This window comes from Dromiciops gliroides, chromosome 2, assembly GCF_019393635.1.
Source record: "Dromiciops gliroides isolate mDroGli1 chromosome 2, mDroGli1.pri, whole genome shotgun sequence".
NCBI lineage: Eukaryota > Metazoa > Chordata > Mammalia > Microbiotheria > Microbiotheriidae > Dromiciops > Dromiciops gliroides.
Window position 1 is genome coordinate 41,323,168 of NC_057862.1, and position 18,218 is coordinate 41,341,385.

Consider the following 18,218-nt stretch of genomic DNA (forward strand, 5'->3'; position numbering starts at 1 on the left):
GCCAAACACAAATCTCAAAGAGGTCACAGACAAAATGAAAGGCTCCATATACACCAAAATATTTATAGCAGCACTTTCTGAAGCTTCGAAGAATTGGAAATAAAAGGGATGCCCATCAATTGAAAAATGACTGAACTAATTGTAGTACATAAATGTAAGAAGATATCACTGTTGTAAGAAATGATGAATACAGAGAAATATGGAAAGACTTAGGTGAATCGATGCAAAGAGAATAAGCAGAACCAAGAGACTTATGTATGATGTCTACAACAATGTATATGAAAAGAACAACCAGTACAAAAGAGAGAAAATGAATGATGCAAAATTACAAAGATTAGCCCCAAAGAAGAGATACAAGAAGACATGTCTCCCTTTCCTTTGTGGCAGTGGCACTGTGGGTGTGGAACACTGCATATAATGTCAGATTTCTTTGATAAAATGTAAAATGTAAATGGTTGGTCTTACTGAGTTTTTTCTGTTTTTGCTTTAAAAGAAATTATTTTAAGACATGCATGTTAGGAAAGGGAGAAAAGAAAAGAAAAAAAAAGAAAGAAAAGAAGAGAAAAGAAAGTAGAGATATAGAGAAAATGTTCTCAATGATGTAAAAACAAAAACTATTAAAATTTATTAAAAATTGTTCTTCAATCATTCAAACTTTAGAATGTGTCTAGACACCATTTATTTTGATTGTCTCTCATAATCCACTAATAATGAAGACTGAAAACTAAAGGTGAATGCTAACTAGGCTGTCCAAAGTTAATTCTCATCAACTGACAACAAAAAAGGATATTTGTCTTCCTGGTTTGTCCCCAGTTCTTCGGTGCAAAGGGTGAAAGCGGTTACGGGAGACTCTTTCCACAAGCCCATGATGACGTGTTCCTCGAATGTTATCAACCTGGTGAAATGATGGCTGCAGAAAGAAGGAAAGAAAAGGTTATTCTCAACTATATAAAGTAAGCCACTATTGATAATTACCACCCCACCTCCCAACTCTGTTAAGAAAGAAAGACGGAGCAGCTAGGTGGTGCAGTGGATAGAGCACCAGCCCTGGATTCAGGAAGACCTGAGTTCAAATCTGGCCTCCTGCACTTGACACTTACCAGCTGTGTGCCCCTGGGCAAGTCACTTAACCCTAATTGCCTCAGAAAGAAAGAAAGAAAGAAAGAAAGAAAGAAAGAAAGAAAGAAAGAAAGAAAGAAAGAAAGAAAGAAAGAAAGAAAGAAAGAAAGAAAGAAAGAAAGAAAGAAAGAAAGAAAGAAAGAAAGAAAGAAAGAAAGAAAGAAAGAAAGAAAGAAAGAAAAAAAATACAAGATGCCATTCACCTCTTGCAGACAGGCGACAGATTCAGGGTGCAGAGAGATATGTATTTTTTTTGGTCATGGACAATGCAGGAATTTCTTTTGGTTGACTATTTGACTACAAATACTTGTATATATGCTTTTTTTCTTTTTTAAGCTTTATTTTTTTTTAAAGCAATAAACATTTTTATTTATAGTTTTAGGTTCCAATTTTTGTCCCTCCTCCCCTCCCTACCCCCTCCCTGAGGTGGCAAACAATCAGATATGGGTTATATATGTATGATTATGTAAAATATTACCATTTTTGTCATTTTGTATAAGAAAACTTGGATAAAAGAAAAAAATGAAACAAAGTAAAAAATAGCATGCTTCAGTCTATGTTTCATCAATATCAGTTCTTTCTTTGGAGGTGGATAATATATTTCATCAATAGTCCTTTGGGATTGTCTTGGATCATTGTACTGTTGTGAATAGTCAAGTCATTCACAGTTCTTCATCAAACAGTATTGCTGTCTCTGTGCACAATGTTCTCTTGGTTCTGCTTACTCCACTATACATCGGTTCATGTGAGTCTTTCCAGGTCTTTCTGAAATGATCCTGCTTGTCATTTCTTATAGCACAATAATATTCCATCAGCATCATATACCACATACATATGCATTTTTTTTTTTTTGGTGGGGCAATGAGGGTTAAGTGACTTGCCCAGGGTCACACAGCTAGTAAGTGTCAAGTGTCTAAGGCCAAATTTGAGCTCAGGTCCTCCTGAATTCAGGGCCAGTGCTTTATCCACTGCGCCACCTAGCTGCCCCTACATATGCATTTTTTAAGGGCAGTTTAAGGTGGCCACGTGGATAGAGTGCTGGGCCTAGAGTCAGGAAGACTCATCTTCATGAGTTCAAATCTGACCTCATACACTTAGTAGATGTGTGACCCTGGGCAAATCACTTCACCCTGTTTGCCTCAGTTTCCTCATCTGTAAAATGGGCAGCAGAAGGAAATGGGAAACCACTCCAGTATCTCTGCCAAGAAAGCCCCAAATGGAGTCAGATGACTGAAAAACAACTGAACAACATTTTAAAAAATGTTCTTCAGTGGTGAGGAAGGTGAACGGAAAAAAAACCGGATTTTGTCTATTAAAAAAATTAATTTAATTTACCTTTTAAAAGCAAAAGTGATATAAAGATTACAGAAATGTATGTTGCTAATATCTTTACTAAGTAAATTTATGAAGCAGCACATGCAGTGAGAGGAGTACTGGGTTTGGAAGAACTTATGAATGATAAATTTAATGATTATTTATGAAGAGACACCAGGGATATTTGAACTCTACCTTGACTCTGAAATAGTCTGGGATTTCTGGAGATACTCTCAAATGATTTCTTTTTTTTTTTTTTTTTTTTGCGAGGCAATGGGGGTTAAGTGACTTGCCCAGGGTCACACAGCTAGTAAGTGTCAAGTGTCTGAGGCCGGATTTGAACTCAGGTACTCCTGAATCCAGGGCCGGTGCTTTATCCACTGCGCCACCTAGCCGCCCCCCTCAAATGATTTCTAAGAAAGAAATTCAGAAGTCTGAACTTAAGTCCCTTATCACTGAACAAACAACAAGGACACTTAAAAGGAAATTAAGAAAACCACAGATATCTTACATTTGTATGCAACAGCAAGGTATGGAATAGATTGGGGAGAAGATAAGGAGACCACTGTAATAATATTCTAAGTGGGAAATGCTAATGGCCTAGGGAATGAGAAGGAAATTACAAATGCAAAAAAAAATCCGTAGACAGGATTTCGTGGTTAACGGAATGTGGAGGGAAAAGAAGAGATAAGAATGATTCTGGAGTTTTGTGCTTGGAAGAATACTATTGACATACAAAGGGAAATTAGGAGGAAGAGTTGGCTTTTTAGTTTAGTTTTGTTTTAGAGGTGTCAAATTTGAGGTGATGATGGGACACTTATAAGGATATTCAAAGCACAGTTGGAGAAGTAGAGCTAAAATTTAGGAGAAAGATCAGGAGTACAAAGTGTAGAGTCATGGAATTTCAGAGTTAGAAAGGAACTTAGAAATCATCTAATGCAACCTATATCTGAATGAATTGCTAAGTCAGCAACAAAGAAAACAGCACTAAGGCTGAAGATTGTATAGCTGTCATTTCCTTCTGATCAATCAACCATTTGATTGGCTGGTGATGATACGTGTGAGTATGTATTCTTAAAAACCATAAACTCGTCAACATCACTCTTCCCACCTCTAAGCCCCCTCAACACATGCACACTCTTACTTACCCACTTTGGTTCCTGTTTTGCACTAGGATTATCACAGTACAAAGAACTTGAGGTCCTGCTTTAAACACTTACTAGCTATGTGCTCATGGATGAATTCCTTAACCTCCCTGTCCTTCCATTTATAAAATGAAGATACACCTGCTTGAATTAAGCCTGTTAAAGGGCTGTTGTAAAAAAAAAAAGTTAACCTTCAAATGCTATAAAAATGTGCGTCATTACTTATATAGGCACCCTTGATTCTCTCATCTCTGATCTCTCTAGGACACTGCTCCAACAATTATGTTTTCTCGAATTCATCTCTATCCCTCCTCCCTGTCTACTTACAAAATAGCGCCAGTCTCCCTAATCACCCCAAAGCCTTTCTTTACTGCTGTACCCAACTCCCAGATACTGTTGTTCTTCCTTCTTTCTCAATCCTTTCATTATTAAACTTCTTGAAAAGGTTTCTATACCAGATGCCTCCCCTTCATTACTCATTCTCTCCTCAACTCCACCCCTTCCAATCTGGAAGGCAGAAGCCTTCAGCACTACACTGAAACTGCTCTCACAAGTCATTAATGTACTACCAAAAACTCCTCCCCATGGTTGAGAATGGTCCCCAAATTGCTAAATCCAACAGTCGTTTTCAGTCTTTATTCTGCCTGCCCTCTCTGCTGTCACTACTCACCAAGCCATCTACCAGACACCCTGTCCTTCCTTGGCTTCAAAGATCTCTCACTCTTCTGACTCTCTAAGCATTCCTACCTATCTTGTGGACTCCTCTTTTGGTCTCTTTATGTGGGGAACTGTTCCCCAAGAGGCTGGCCTTGGGCCTCTTCTCTCTTTACAATGATTTCCTTAACAATTTTTATGTATTCTCATGGCTTCAACCACTACCACTATGGAAACAATTCAGATCTCTATGTCTAGTCCCAAATTCTATTCTGTATTCAGATCTTCACCTCTAATTACCTATAAAACAATTCCACTTAGATAGGGCAGGTCCAGTGGATACAATGCCGGGTTTGGAGCCAGGAAGATATTATTAGTTAAAATCCAGCCTCAGATATTTACTACCTATGTGACCCTGGGTAAGGCACTTAACCTGTTTGTCTCAGTTTCTTCATCTGTAAAATGGGGATAGTAATAGCATTTGCCTCCCAGGGTTGTTGTGAGGATCAAATGAGATAGTAATTATAAGCACTTAGCACAGTGCCTGGTACACAGTAAGTGCTACATAAATGTTAACTGCTATCATGATGATGATGACAACAACGACATCTCAAATTTAACATGTCCCTGGCCCATACCTACTCTTCCTTCAGAATTGATTATTTCTCTCTACAGCACTATTATTTACCCAGTGCCCTATGTTAGTAACCCTGAAGTTGTCCGCAATCTCAGTCTCTCTCTGTCTCTCTTCATTTTCTAAATCCAATCATTTACCAAGTCTTAATGATTTTACTTTTGCAATTTCTCTCACATCTGTTTATTCCCCTTTATTCCTATTTTAAAAAGCCTTGAAATTCATTATGATCAATACTTATAATTGCTCCCTATAAGAAATCTGAACTGTTCAAGAACATGACAGTGTTTGGGGGACTTAAGGTTAGGTTTTCACAAAAGAGTCAGGTGAGACACCTTTAAGACGTCACATTTTAATTCACACCAAGGTAGACACAAAGCCCGCCTTGAGCTACTCAAGGAAAGAAGCAGGAATACTCGAGGAGATCACCAGAATATTGGCTGTGATGGATTTCAGGGAAAGAAGCAAGTGCTAGTACAAGAAGCCACCTAACCCTTCATCTCTGCCATACAGGGACCACAGGTTTCACAGGAAGAAAACGAGCCCCTGCTTAGGAACATCTGATTCCCATCTCTAATGTCATAATTAGGGAAATGCTGAGAAACAGCAGCCACGTACCAGCCTGTACCAGAACAGGGGTTGAAAATTTCCAGAAAAATGTACAAACAGGAAGGGGCATGTATGGAACAGAATCGTCAGCCACAAGCGCTCAAGGAAGGTATGAGGACTTTCACACTTCAACTCTTGGTCTGCTGAGGCAGCAGGTGGCCCTGGGGAGAGGGCCCTGGACCTCCGGTCAGAAAAGTCTGGGTTAAAATCCAGCCTCAGACATTCACTAGCTATATGACTCTGGGCAAGTCACTTAACCTGTCAGCCTTGGTTTCATCATACGTAAAATGGGAATAATAACAGCGAACCCCTCCTCCTGTCCTTCTAGTCTGTTGTAAGGATCAAAGGAGATCATGTTTGTAAACTTGTATTTTATGGAGCTCACCCATACACACACATAAGCATAGATGAAATACAAGGTCCCTGAAGAGGGGGTGGTGAACACTATCAGCTGGAGAGGAGCAATCAGGAAAGGGCTCATTGCAGGAGGAAACACTGATGGGAGCTTGAAAAAAACTGCAGGGATTCCAACAAGCAGAAGGGGATGGGGACTGCATGACAAACGTAACAGCACACGTGAAGAACAATGCGATAACCAGGATTGGCAGAGCCTTAGAGGCTGTGAAGGACAGGAATGTTTAATAGGCCTGGAAAGGCAGGCAGGAAAGAAGAAGCCTTCCCTTCTGCCACAGGGCAGCCCTTTAAATACAGAGACATCCACCAATGGTCCACAGTCCACTCCCTATGGGCCAAATACATGCAGTTCCTTCAAGAGATTTCCACGTGACCTGAGGTCCCTTAACATGCTGGTTGCCTTTCTCTGGAGGCTCTTAATTAATCAGCAGCCTTCCTAAAACACGTTGCCCAGAACTAAAAGCAATACTTTAGGGTTGGGGGCAGCTAGGTGGCTCAGTGGATAGAGCACCAGCCCTGGGGTCAGGAGGACCTGAGTTCAAATCCAGCCTCAGACACTTGACACTTACTAGCTGTGTGACTCTGGGCAAGTCACTTAACCCTCATTGCCCTGCCCCCCCCAAAAACACAAAAATACCCTTTAGGGTCTAACCCAGGTAAAGTAATACAGGGCTGGTAAATACCTCTTCATTTCTGCTATGACCCCCAATGCGGCTCAAGAGGACAATAACTATTTTATTACTATAGCATAACGCTGCTTATATTAAATAGACCTTTTCCCAGGCATATTACTTTCTAATCAAGACTGCTCTGTTTTAAACTTGATACTGATTTCCTGAAACTAAGTATAAAACTTTACATTTATTCTCGCAAAATATCATCTTATCAGATTGCGCCCAATGTCTTGCCTGTTAAAAACTGTTTTGGACTCCATCACAACATGTATCAACGATCTCTACCAACTCTGTCTCATCTACAAGCGTGATGAGCCTGCCACCTGAACTGTTAGCCAGGTCAGTGTTTAAAAATGTGAAACAGCCCAGAGCCAAGCACAGAGATCCCTGGGCTGTGCCTCCTTCTGAAGGCCTCCTTCCAAGCTGATATTAAAAAGTGACTATTCTCTGGGTCCAGTCTTTCAAGCAGTTCTGAATTTACCTAACTTTGTTTCTGTCTAGCCCATATTTCTCCATCTTTTCCCACAAGAAGCATGAGAGAATATAAAAAATGCTTTGCTAAACCAGGCAGACTGTATCTATAGCACTCCTGATTTACCAGTATAGTAAAACCATGCTAAAAAAGGAAATGAAGTTATCCTAATTCCTTTATTTTGATAAAACCATGGTAGCTCTTTGCGATGACTACTTCCTTTTCTGTTGGGTAACCAGATCCTTAATATGTTTTTAGAATGTTGACAAGAAATCAAACTCACTGGCTAATAATTTGGGGATTCCCTCCCCAACCTATACACCAAACCATTTTTGCTCATTTTCCACCAAAGCACCTCTTCCATTCTCCACAGGAGATAAAGAGATAGTAGGAGATCAAGTGCTGAACTTGGCAAGTTAAGAATAGCTAACTAGTTAAGCAGAACAGTTACAGCATGGCTGGGTTTGAATTCTGCTTCAGATACTTACTAGCTCTGTGCCTTGGTCCTGTGATTTGACTGAGTCTCTGTGCTTGTGTCATCTATTAAACAATGGGGTTGATGGCCTCTAAGATCCATCCAGCTCCAAGTCCATCATCCTATGACATTAGCCCAGCAATAATATCTTCTTTTGGTAGACCCCCAGAATGCAGTTCATCTGGATCAGATGACTTGAATAAAATTTTACTACTTTCCTACTTATCTTAGGGATCAACTCAGTCTAAGCCATGTGTCCTGACCTTTCCCAGGTCAAAGGGCATTCTCCTTGCCAGAGAAAACAACACTATGGAACTTGGCCTTATCTTTATTGTTAGTTATCATCATACCACCTACCCCTTAACAACAGTCTTAACCCTTATGTAATTCTCCTCTTTTCCCCAATATAGTTTGTTAAAATAAATTTTATTGATATCTTTTGTTTTTATCCCAGGATATTCCTCTTCCCTCTCCCTCCCAGGGAGCAATCCCTTAAAACAAAGAACAAAAAAAAGAAAGATATGAAAAAAGACAAAAAACAAAGCACCTTTCAGCAGAACTAACCAAACACATCAAAACATCCTAAAACCCACAGTTCCTCATTTCTTCAAGAGGAGGAGATGCCTTCTTAAGTCTCCTTTTTAGGCCCTCAATATGGTTTTTGAGATTATTTTTTTCATCCGTGCCTTTCCTCACCAGCCTCTGCTCATTCTAAACTGCAGCCCTTTTGACTCCTTACAGCACGATGGCGTGTTATTTTCTTCCTCTTCTGTTACCTGCCCTTGCTTCCATCTTCTGGACATCTCTTTTCTTTTCTTTTTTTTTTTTCAGTGAGGCAATTGGGGTTAAGTGACTTGCCCAGGGTCACACAGCTAGTAAGTGTTAAGTGTCTGAGGCCGGATTTGAACTCAGGCACTCCTGACTCCAGGGCCGGTGCTCTATCCACTGCGCCACCTAGCCGCCCTGGACATCTCTTTTAAAAGCTCAGTTGGCTGGTGACTTGCCACCACTGCAGCACAGTCTGTTCAGACCACTTTTACCTCTTCACAGCATTAAGTGCATCTTCAGATTTTCATCCTTGAGAGCTTCCCTCTATCTAGTTTTCGCTCCAGCCAAAGCAAACTACTCTTTGCTCCAGGACATAAACTGTACCCTCCTAACTACTCTTTTGTTCACAATGTTTCCCAGGCCCACAGTGTGTCTCCTCCATCTCACTGGCTAAATTCCCACTCATCTTATCAAGTCTGACTCAAAGGCCACCTCCTTCAGGAAGCTTTCTCTGATCACCAAAATCAATAACAACATTCCCCTCTTAGACCTTACATCCACTGCAATTCTCTAATGAGCTTATCATGTAATATTTTGTATTGTGTTATTTGTGTTTGTCTTAGCTCCTTAATGTAAGTTCCATGAGAACAACTGTTTTCCCTAACTTACCTAATCTTCTTTGTGCCTAATACAATTATTTCATTACAATTCGATACAAATCATTCAACAAGTGCCTATTATGTGAAAAAGACTGCAATGAGTCCCTGCACTCACTCAATCAATAAACATTTATCAAGCACTTATTATGTGCCAGGCACTGTGCTAAGCACTGGGGATACAAAAAGAGGCACCCCCCCAAAAAAAAACAAACAAAAAACCCCAACAACAGTCCCTGCCTTCAAGGAGCTTACAATTTAACTGGGGAGACAAAGCAGGCTATATGCAGGATAAATAGAAAATAATTAACAAAGAGATTAAAGATTAAGAGGGGTATGGGAAGGCTTCCAGTAACATGGGGTTTTAGTTGGGACTTAAAAAGAAATCAGAGAACTCTGTAGGTGATGAGTGTTCCAGGAACGAGGAAGAGAGCCCAGAGTTGAGATGGAGTGTCTTGTTCAGGGAACAGCCTGTGTCACTAGGTTGAAGAGCACATGGTGGGGAGTGAGGAGTAAGGAGTAAGAAGGCTGGAAAGGTAGGAGGGGGCCAGGTAGTGAGAGAGAGAGAGAGAAAGAAAGCGAGAGAGCGAGAGTGAGAGAGAGCGAGAGTGAGAGAGCGAGTGCACCTGTGCTTTAGGAAAATCACTTTAGCGGCTAAACAGAGGATAGACTCAGGCAAGGAGAGATATGAGGCAGGCTGACCCACCAGCAGACTACTGGAATAGTCCAAGTGTGAGGTGATGAGGGTCTGCAGCAAAGTAGTTGCAATGTCAAAGCAAAGAACGGGGAATATTCAAGAGATGTCGCAGAGGTGAAATTGGCAGGCTTTGGCAACAACTTGGATGTGGCAGGGTGAGAAATAGGAGTTCAGGATGACTCCCAGGTTGCAAGCCTGAGGGACTGGGAGGATGGTGCTGCCCTCCATAATAAAAGGAAAAGTAAGAGGGATTATGGTTTAGAGGGAAAGATAATGAGTTCCATTTGGGACATGTTGATAAGATGCCTACTGGACATTCAGTTTCCGATGTCTGAAAGGCAGCTGAAGATGCAAGACTGGAGGCCAGAAGAGAGGTTAGAGCAGGACAGGGAGATCTGATAACCATCAGCATCAAGATGGTAATTAAATCCATGGGAACTGATGAGATTACTAAGTGAAGTGGTACAAAGGAAGAAGAGGACCCACTACAGAACCCTATGGGATATCTACAGTAAATAAATGATCTAGAAAAGGATCTATCAAAGGAGACAGAGAAAATGTGGTCAAATAGATAACAGAAGAACCAGGAGAGAATGGGACCCTGAAAACCTTGAGAGAAGAGAATATCAAAGAGGAGAGAGTAATCAACAGTGTTAAAGGCCACAGAGAGGTCAAGGAAAATGAGATTTAAGAAAAGGCCATTCATTATATTTGGTAACTAAGAGTACTGATAGATTTGGAGAGAGCAATTTCAGTGGAACGATAAGGTCAGAAGCTGGATTATAAGGAGTTAAGAAGAGAGAGGAGAGAAAATGTATGCACCTATTGTAAATGGTCTTTTTAAGTTCAGCCACAAAGGGCACAAGAGATATAGGACGACAGCAGGGAATGGAAGAAGGATCAAGTGAGGGTTTTTTTCAAGATGAGGGAGACATGGGCTTGTTTGTAGGCAGTCAGAAATGAGCAAACAGGGAGAGATTAAAAATAAATGGAAAAAGTAGGGATGACAGGGGTGGAGGGGGGAGAGGCAATCTGTTAGAGACAGAATAGAGTGGGATCACTTGAACAAGTAGAGGAGTTAGCCTTGGTAAAGAGTAAGCCCACTTCATTATGTGAGACAGGGATGGAGAGGGAGATAGGACAGAAGGCATCTGAATGACAGGAGATGAGGAAGAGAAGTGAAGATGGAATTCATGGTAAATAGTCTCAATTTTTATATACAATGACCATAATAAATTGAAGGAAAAAAACAAAGTATGTAAACAAAATATGAAAAAACCATGAAAAATACAAAGAAAGGAACAGCAAGAAGTTCAGAAGGGGAAACAAACAAGCAGTGTAATTAGTGTTGGTGTTCAGTCTTCTCAGTTGTATCCAACTCTTCATGACGCCATTTTGGGATTTTCTTGGCAAAGATATGGGAAGTGCTTTACCATTTTCTTCTCTGGCTCATTTTACATATAAGGAACTGAGGCAAACAGGTTAAGTGACTTGCCCAGGGTCACACAGCTAGTACAAGTCTGATGCCAGACTTGAACTAAGAAAAATGTCTTCCTGACTTCTGGCCCAGCATTCTCTCTACCACTATCGTGTTAAATTTAAATTTAATAAACACGTAATAGATTCACTGTTTTCATATACAATCCTCTTTTCTTTTCTGTTCTTTGCTCAATGAAATGTTCATGTTTGTTGATGGTTATGATGTTTAAAATTAAAGAAAAACTATTTAAAGATAGACTGGGGACTTTATACTTTCTCCTAAAGGCAAAAGGGAGCCACCAAAGATTTTTTGAGAAGGGGAGTTCATGATCTATTTTAGAAATATTAATTTGGCAGCTGTGTAAAGTATGGACTACAGAGATCAATTAGGGGGCAATTTCAGTAGCCTAGGTAGGTGGCCATCAGAGCCTGAACTAGAAAAGAGGGACTGTATGTTACACTGGATCTAACCATCACTCCTCACAGTTTGATTTCTGTGATCTGAACTCCAAAATCCCTCCCTCTGCCTCACTCCTCTTAAACCTATTCTGTTCTATACTAGGAATAGAGAGAAGGAAACTTTGCTGGACATTTTGTAAAAGTTAAAATGGGAAATTACTGAATATAGAACACGAGGAAGAGAGGAGAGTCAAAGATGACTCCAAGGCTGTGAAGCTGGTTGACGCTCAACATGGTAGCAGCTCAAGAGAAAAAAAAGTTTGTAGCGGGAATGAGTTTAGAGCAGAGGTTCTTAACCTGTAGTCCTTGAACTCAGGAAAAAAAAAAAGCCAAATGTTCCTAGTTTAAGAAAATAGAGTTCCATTTTGGTTACAGCAGGTAACCAAAGGTGTAATACTGTACTGGAAGTCAGAAGAAAGATTGGGATTGTATTCCTAAATTTAGATTTGGGAATCATACCCTTGGCAGGGATATGGAACCAAAGAAGGTGACGAGATCACCAAGGAAGAATGTATACAGAGAAAAGAGGGCCCTGGTCAGGAGCTTAGTGGCCCAGAAGTAGCTGATGATTTAGCAAAGCAAACATGTAGAAGGGGAACAAAGAGAAAATGGACATAAAAGCCAAGGAAGGAAAGTGTGTCCAGGAGAAAGAGTGTCCAAAGCTGCAGGAAGGGCAAACAGAAAAGACTATTTATCGATGAAAAAGTGGTTAGCAACCCCAGAGAGACCACTCCCAAGGAACGGTGCATTTGGAGATAGATTGCAAGGGTCTGGGAAATGTGGGGTGAGGTGGAAAGAGGGAAGTGGGGAAGACTAAGAAGAAATGGAGAAAGTTAGCATGAATGGCCCTTTGTAGGAGTTTTTGCTGTGTAGAGGAAAGGAGATGATAACTTGAAGGGATGACTGTCAAATTAAAGGCAGGGATACCTAGTGATGTTTGTAGGCAATGGGAAAGAAGATAGAGATTAAAAACAAAAAATAAGGGAAATCTTTAGGGGCAAGCTCCCAAAGGAGATGGACAGGCCTGGCACAAATGGAGGGAATGGCCTTCACAAGAAGAGTCACCTGTTCAACAGACACAGGAGTGAAGGAAATGAAAAGGGGGTTTGTTAAAGAGGGGTTCCAAAGAGTAGAGAAAAAGAAAGCTCCAAATAGATACATTCTATTTTCTTTGTAAAGTAGGAGACAAGGTTCTCTGCTGAGAGGGAGTCAGAACAGGTGATCTAAAAAGATTGGAGAATATTTGGTTTACATACTTTTTTCTTTTTCTTTTTTTTTTGCGCGGGGCAATGAGGGTTAAGTGACTTGCCCAGGGTCACACAGCTAGTAAATGTCTGAGGCTGGATTTGAACTCAGTCCTCCTGAATCCGGGGTTGGTGCTCTATCCACTGCACCACCTAGCTGCCCCAACTGGAGAATATTTGGAATAGCTGCTACAGATAAATAAAAACTGCTGGGAAGCTGTGAGGACCTAGCTGAGCTAAGATTACAAATTAGTAATAAACTCAGCCCATTTGCATGACTTTTTCTAGCAGCATCCAATAGCAGACAAAGAGGAGTAGACAAAGTATATGGTGAGGATGATATAAGATTGGAGTCTGGCAAGAATAGTGACAGGACAAAGAGACAAGGAAGTCAAGGGTAGCTGATGTTATATTGATAAACTGGTCAACCATAGAATCAAGACTTCAAAGGGAGAGGAAGGAGGTCAAAGCAGGGGGTATGGAATAGGTAAACAGGGAGTGGCAGGGGGAATAGGGATCATGGTTAAGTTGAAGAATAAGTCTGAGGAAGTTTGAGGGAGAAGAAAAGATTGGATAATAGAAATCTATGGTTAGAGAGAAATTCCAGAGTTCTGGATCATAGAAATTAAATTGTCATGAGTGATGGTCAGATGCAAAGGAACATGTAGCTGTAAGGCAAGAGTGTTTGAGGGAAAAGTGATTATATACTGAAGTTTCAAAGAATACAGGGTTGAGATGGAGAGAGAGTCTATGAACTAAGGTTTGAAGTACTTGTAAAAGGATGACATGTAGACTGGTGAAAAGCTGAGAAGAATTTGGACTGGGTAACGAATGGAATGGGTAACTATTCTTTTTTTAGTATATTGATAACTATGATTCAATATAATTGACAGACGGAGTAAACCTGCTCTGAATTTAATAGGCACTTAATACGTTTGGTAAACTGCAAGAGGTGGGGATTTAGGTGACATAGTGAATAGAGCACTGAACCTGGAGTCAAGAAGACCTGAGTTCAAAAAAGGCCTCAGACACTTACTAGTTGTGTGACTCTGAGCAAGTAACTTTAACCCTGTTTGCCCTAACTTAGCCCTCAGTTTCTTCATCTGTAAAATGAACTGGAGAAGAAAATGGCAAACCATTCCAGTATCTTTGCCAAGAAAACCCCAAATGGGGGTCACACAGAGTTGGACACAACTGAAAAATGATTGAACAACAACAGAGACAGAAGACAGCCCTAAGGGAAAATTGCCAATCTCAATACTCCAGCTTCTAAAGGTAAAGACTACTGATGCGCATCTGGAGGGAAAGGAAAAAAGTTAAGAGTCGCCTATATCCTGATGATGCCTAAGGCTTTTAGCATGTTTTACCAGGTTTTTTTCCCATAAAAGTATTTTTATTACTTTCCAGTTACATGTAGAGATAGTTTTCAACATTTGTTTTTATAATATTTCTAGTTTCAAATTTTTCTCCCTCCTTTCCCCCTCCCCAAGAGAGCAAGCAATCTGATAAAGGCTATACATGTATTAAACATATTTCTGCATTGGTCATGCTGTGAAAGAAGAATCAGAGCAAAAAGAAAAAACCTCAAAAAAGAAAAACCAAACAAAAAAATAGAAATAGTATGGTTCAATCTGCATCTAGATTCCATAGTTCTTTTTTTTTCTGGATTTGGAGAGCATTTTCCATCATGAGTCCTTTGGAACTATCTTGGACCATTGTATTGCTGAGAAGAATCAAGTCTATAACCATTGTTCATCAAACAATGTTGCTGTTATTGTGTACAATGTTCTCCTGGTTCTGCTCATCTCACTCAAAATCAGTTCATGTAAGTCCTTCCAGGTTTCTCTGAAATCTGCCTGCTCATCGTTTCTTATAGCACAATAGTATTCCATTACATTCATATACCAAAACTTGTTTAGTCATTCCCCAATTAATGGTCAACCCCTCAATTTCTAATTCCTTGCCACCACAAAGAGAGTAGCTATAAATATTTTTGTACATGTGGGTCCTTTTCCCTTTTTTTATGATCTCTTTGGGAAAAAGACCTAATAGTGGTATTGCTGGGTCAAAGGGTATGCCCTTTGGGCATAGTTCCAAACTACTTTCCAGAATGGCTGAATCAGTTCACAGCTCCACCAACAATGCATTAGTGTTCCAATTTTTCCACAGCTTCTCCAACATTTATTGTTTTCCTTTTTTGTCATATTAGCCAATCTGATAGGTGTCAGGTGGTACCTCTGAGTTGTTTTAATTTGCATTTCTCTAATCAATAGTGATTTGAAGCATTTTTTCATATGGCAATAGATAGCTTTGATTTTTTCATCAGAAAACTGCCTGTTCATATCCTTTGCCCATTTCTCAATTGGGGAATGACTTGGATTCTTATAAATTTGATTTAGTTCCCAATATATTTTAGAAATGAAGCCTTTATCAGAAATACTAGCTATAAAAATTGTTTCCCAGCTTTCTGCCTCCCTTCTAATTTTGGATGCATTGCTTCTGTTTGTACAAAACCTTTTAAATTTAATGTAATCAAAATCATCCATTTTGCATTTCATCTCTATCTCATTTGGTCATAAACATTTCTCCTTTCCATAAATCTGAGAGGTAAACTATTCCTTCTCCTAATTTACCCATGGTATCACTTTTTTACGTCTAAATCACGTACCCATTTTGACCTTATTTTAGTATAAGGTGTAAGATGTTGGTCTATGCCTAGTTTCTGCCATACTATCTTCCAATTTTCCCAGCAATTTTTGTCAAATACTGAGTTCCTATCCCAGAAGCTGGAGTCTTTGAGTTTATCAAATAGTACATTACTAAAGTCATTTACTACTGTGTCTTCTGTGCCTAACCTATTCCATTGATCCACCACTCTATTTCTTAGCCAGTACCAGATAGTTTTGATGACTGCCACTTTATAGCAAAGTTTCAGATTTGGTACAGCTAGCCCACCTTCCTGTGTATTTTTTTTATTAGTTCCCTTGATATTCTCTTGACCTTTTGTTTTTCCAGATGAATTTTGTTATTATTTTTTTCTGGCTCTATAAAATAATCTTTAGGTAGTCTGATTGCTATGGCAGTGAATAAGTAAATTAATTTAGGTAGAATTGTCATGTAACGATTGGAATGACGCCACCTGCTGGAGACTTACTGTAGAAGAGATCCACCCATGAAGCGAAGGTCTTTAAGGGCAAGACCAGGAGTCTTTTCTTTGGCATCAGGAAGTGATGTTGGGTAGTGGGAGGAAGGAAGAGACTAGTGCTCTATCTGGCGCTCTTTCCTTTGGACTCTGGTGGAGAGCGGAGCTAGAAATGTGCTCTCCCTTTAATAGATAGGAATCTAGGCCTTTCTCTCTCTTTACCAAATTCTTATTCTCCTTAATAAATGCTTAAAAGTCTAACTCTTGCTAAAGCTTATAATTTATTGGCGACCACTCACTAGATATTTTAGACAGTTTAGCTAGAATTTTAACCCTTAACAGTCATTTTATTATATTAGCTTGGCCTATCCATGAGCAATTGATAGTTTTCCAATTATTTAGATCTGATTTGATTTGTGTGAAAAGTGTTTTGTAACTGTGTTCATAGAGTTCCTGGTTTGCCTTGGCAAGTAGACTCCCAAGTATTTTATATTGTCTGCCTTAACTTTAAATGGAATTTCTCTATCTCTTGCTGCTGGACTTTGTTGGTCATGTATAGAAATGCTGATGATTTATAACTTTGCTAAAGTTGTTAATTGTTTCAAGTAATTTTTATTTGATTCTCTAGTATTCTCTAAGTATACCATATCATTTGCAAAGAGTGATAGTTTTGTTTCCTCCTTGCCTATTCTGATTCCTTTAATTCCTTTTTCTTCTCTTATTGCAATAGCTAAAATTTCTAGTACAATATTAGATAATAAACGTGATAATGGACATCCCTGTTTCACCCCTGATCTTACTGGGAAGGCATCTAACCTATCTCCATTACATATAATGCTTTCTGATGGTTTTAGGTAGATACTGCTTATTATTATTATTATTATTTACTGCTTATTATTTTAAGGAAAGCTCCACCTATTCCTATGTTCTCTATTGTTTTTTTATTAGGAAAGGGTGCTGTATTTTGTCAAAAGCTTTCTCTACATCTACTGAGATAATCATATGATTTTGTTTAGTTTTCTTATTGATGTGGTTGATTATGTTGATAGTTTTCCTAATGTTGAGCCAGCCCTGCATTCCTGGTATAAATCCCATCACTTGCTATAATCTCCTTGCTAATATCTTATTTAAGATTTTTGTATCAATATTAATTAAGGAAATTGGTCTATAATTTTCTTTCTCTGTTTTGGCTCTGCCTGGTTTTGGTATCAACACCATATTTGTGTCACAAAAGAAATTTGGTAGAACTCCTTCACCTATTTTTCCAAATAATTTGTATAATATTGGAATTAATTGTTCTTTAAATGTTTGGTAGAATTCACTTGTAAACCCATCTGGCCCTGAAGTATTTTTCTTAGGGAGTTCATTAATGAGTTGTTCAATTTCTTTTTCTAATATGGGCTTATTTAAGGATTTTATTTCCTCTTCGGTTAACCTGGGCAATTTGTATTTTTGTAAATATTCATCCATTTCATTTAGATTGTCAAATTTATTGGCATACAGTGGGGCAAAATAGCTCCTAATTATTGTTTTAATTTCCACTTCATTGGTGGTGAAATCACCCCTTTCATTTTTGATACTGGTAATTTGGTCTTCTTCTTTCTTTTGTTAAATCAAATTAACCAAAAGTTTATCTATTTTGGTTTTTTTTCCCATAAAACCAGCTCTTAATTTTATTAATTCTATAGTTTTCTTACTTTCAATTTTATTAATTTCTCCTTTGATTTTCAGGATTTCTAATTTAGTATTTAATTGGTGATTTAAATTTGTTCTTTTTCTAGCTCTTTTAGTTGCATGCCCAATTCACTGATCTCCTCTTTCCCTTTTTTATTAATGTAAGCTTTTTTTTTTGGTGAGGCAATTGGGGTTAAGTGACTTGCCCAGGGTCACACAGCTATTAAGTGTCAAGTATCTGAGGCTGGATTTGAATTCAGGTCCTCCTGAATCCAGGGCCAGTGCTCTATCCACTGCGCCACTTAGCTGCCCCAATGTAAGCTTTTAAAGATATAAAATTTCCCCTAAGCACTGCTTTGGCTGCATCCCATAGGTTTTGGTATGCTGTCTCATTATTGTCATTCTCTTGGATGAAATTATTGATTGTTTCTATGATTTGTTGTTTGACCCATTCACTCTTCAGAATGAGATTATTTAGTTTCTAATTAATTTTCAGTCTTCCTTTCCATGGCTCTTTATTACATGTAATTTTTTATTGCATCATGATCTGAGAAGGATGCATTTACTATTTACTTCTTTCTACATTTGA

At 39.0% G+C, this 18,218-nt stretch overlaps 1 protein-coding gene across 1 annotated transcript in view; it reads right to left on the reverse strand.

Moving 5' to 3' along the window:
• CRTC3 (CREB regulated transcription coactivator 3) overlaps positions 1-18,218 on the reverse strand; it is a 97,605-nt gene that overhangs the window by 53,902 nt on the left and 25,485 nt on the right. Inside the window, exon 3 of the mRNA XM_043984312.1 lies at positions 791-910. Within this exon, the coding sequence (XP_043840247.1) occupies positions 791-910 (120 nt within the window). The remainder of the gene's footprint in view (positions 1-790; positions 911-18,218) is intronic.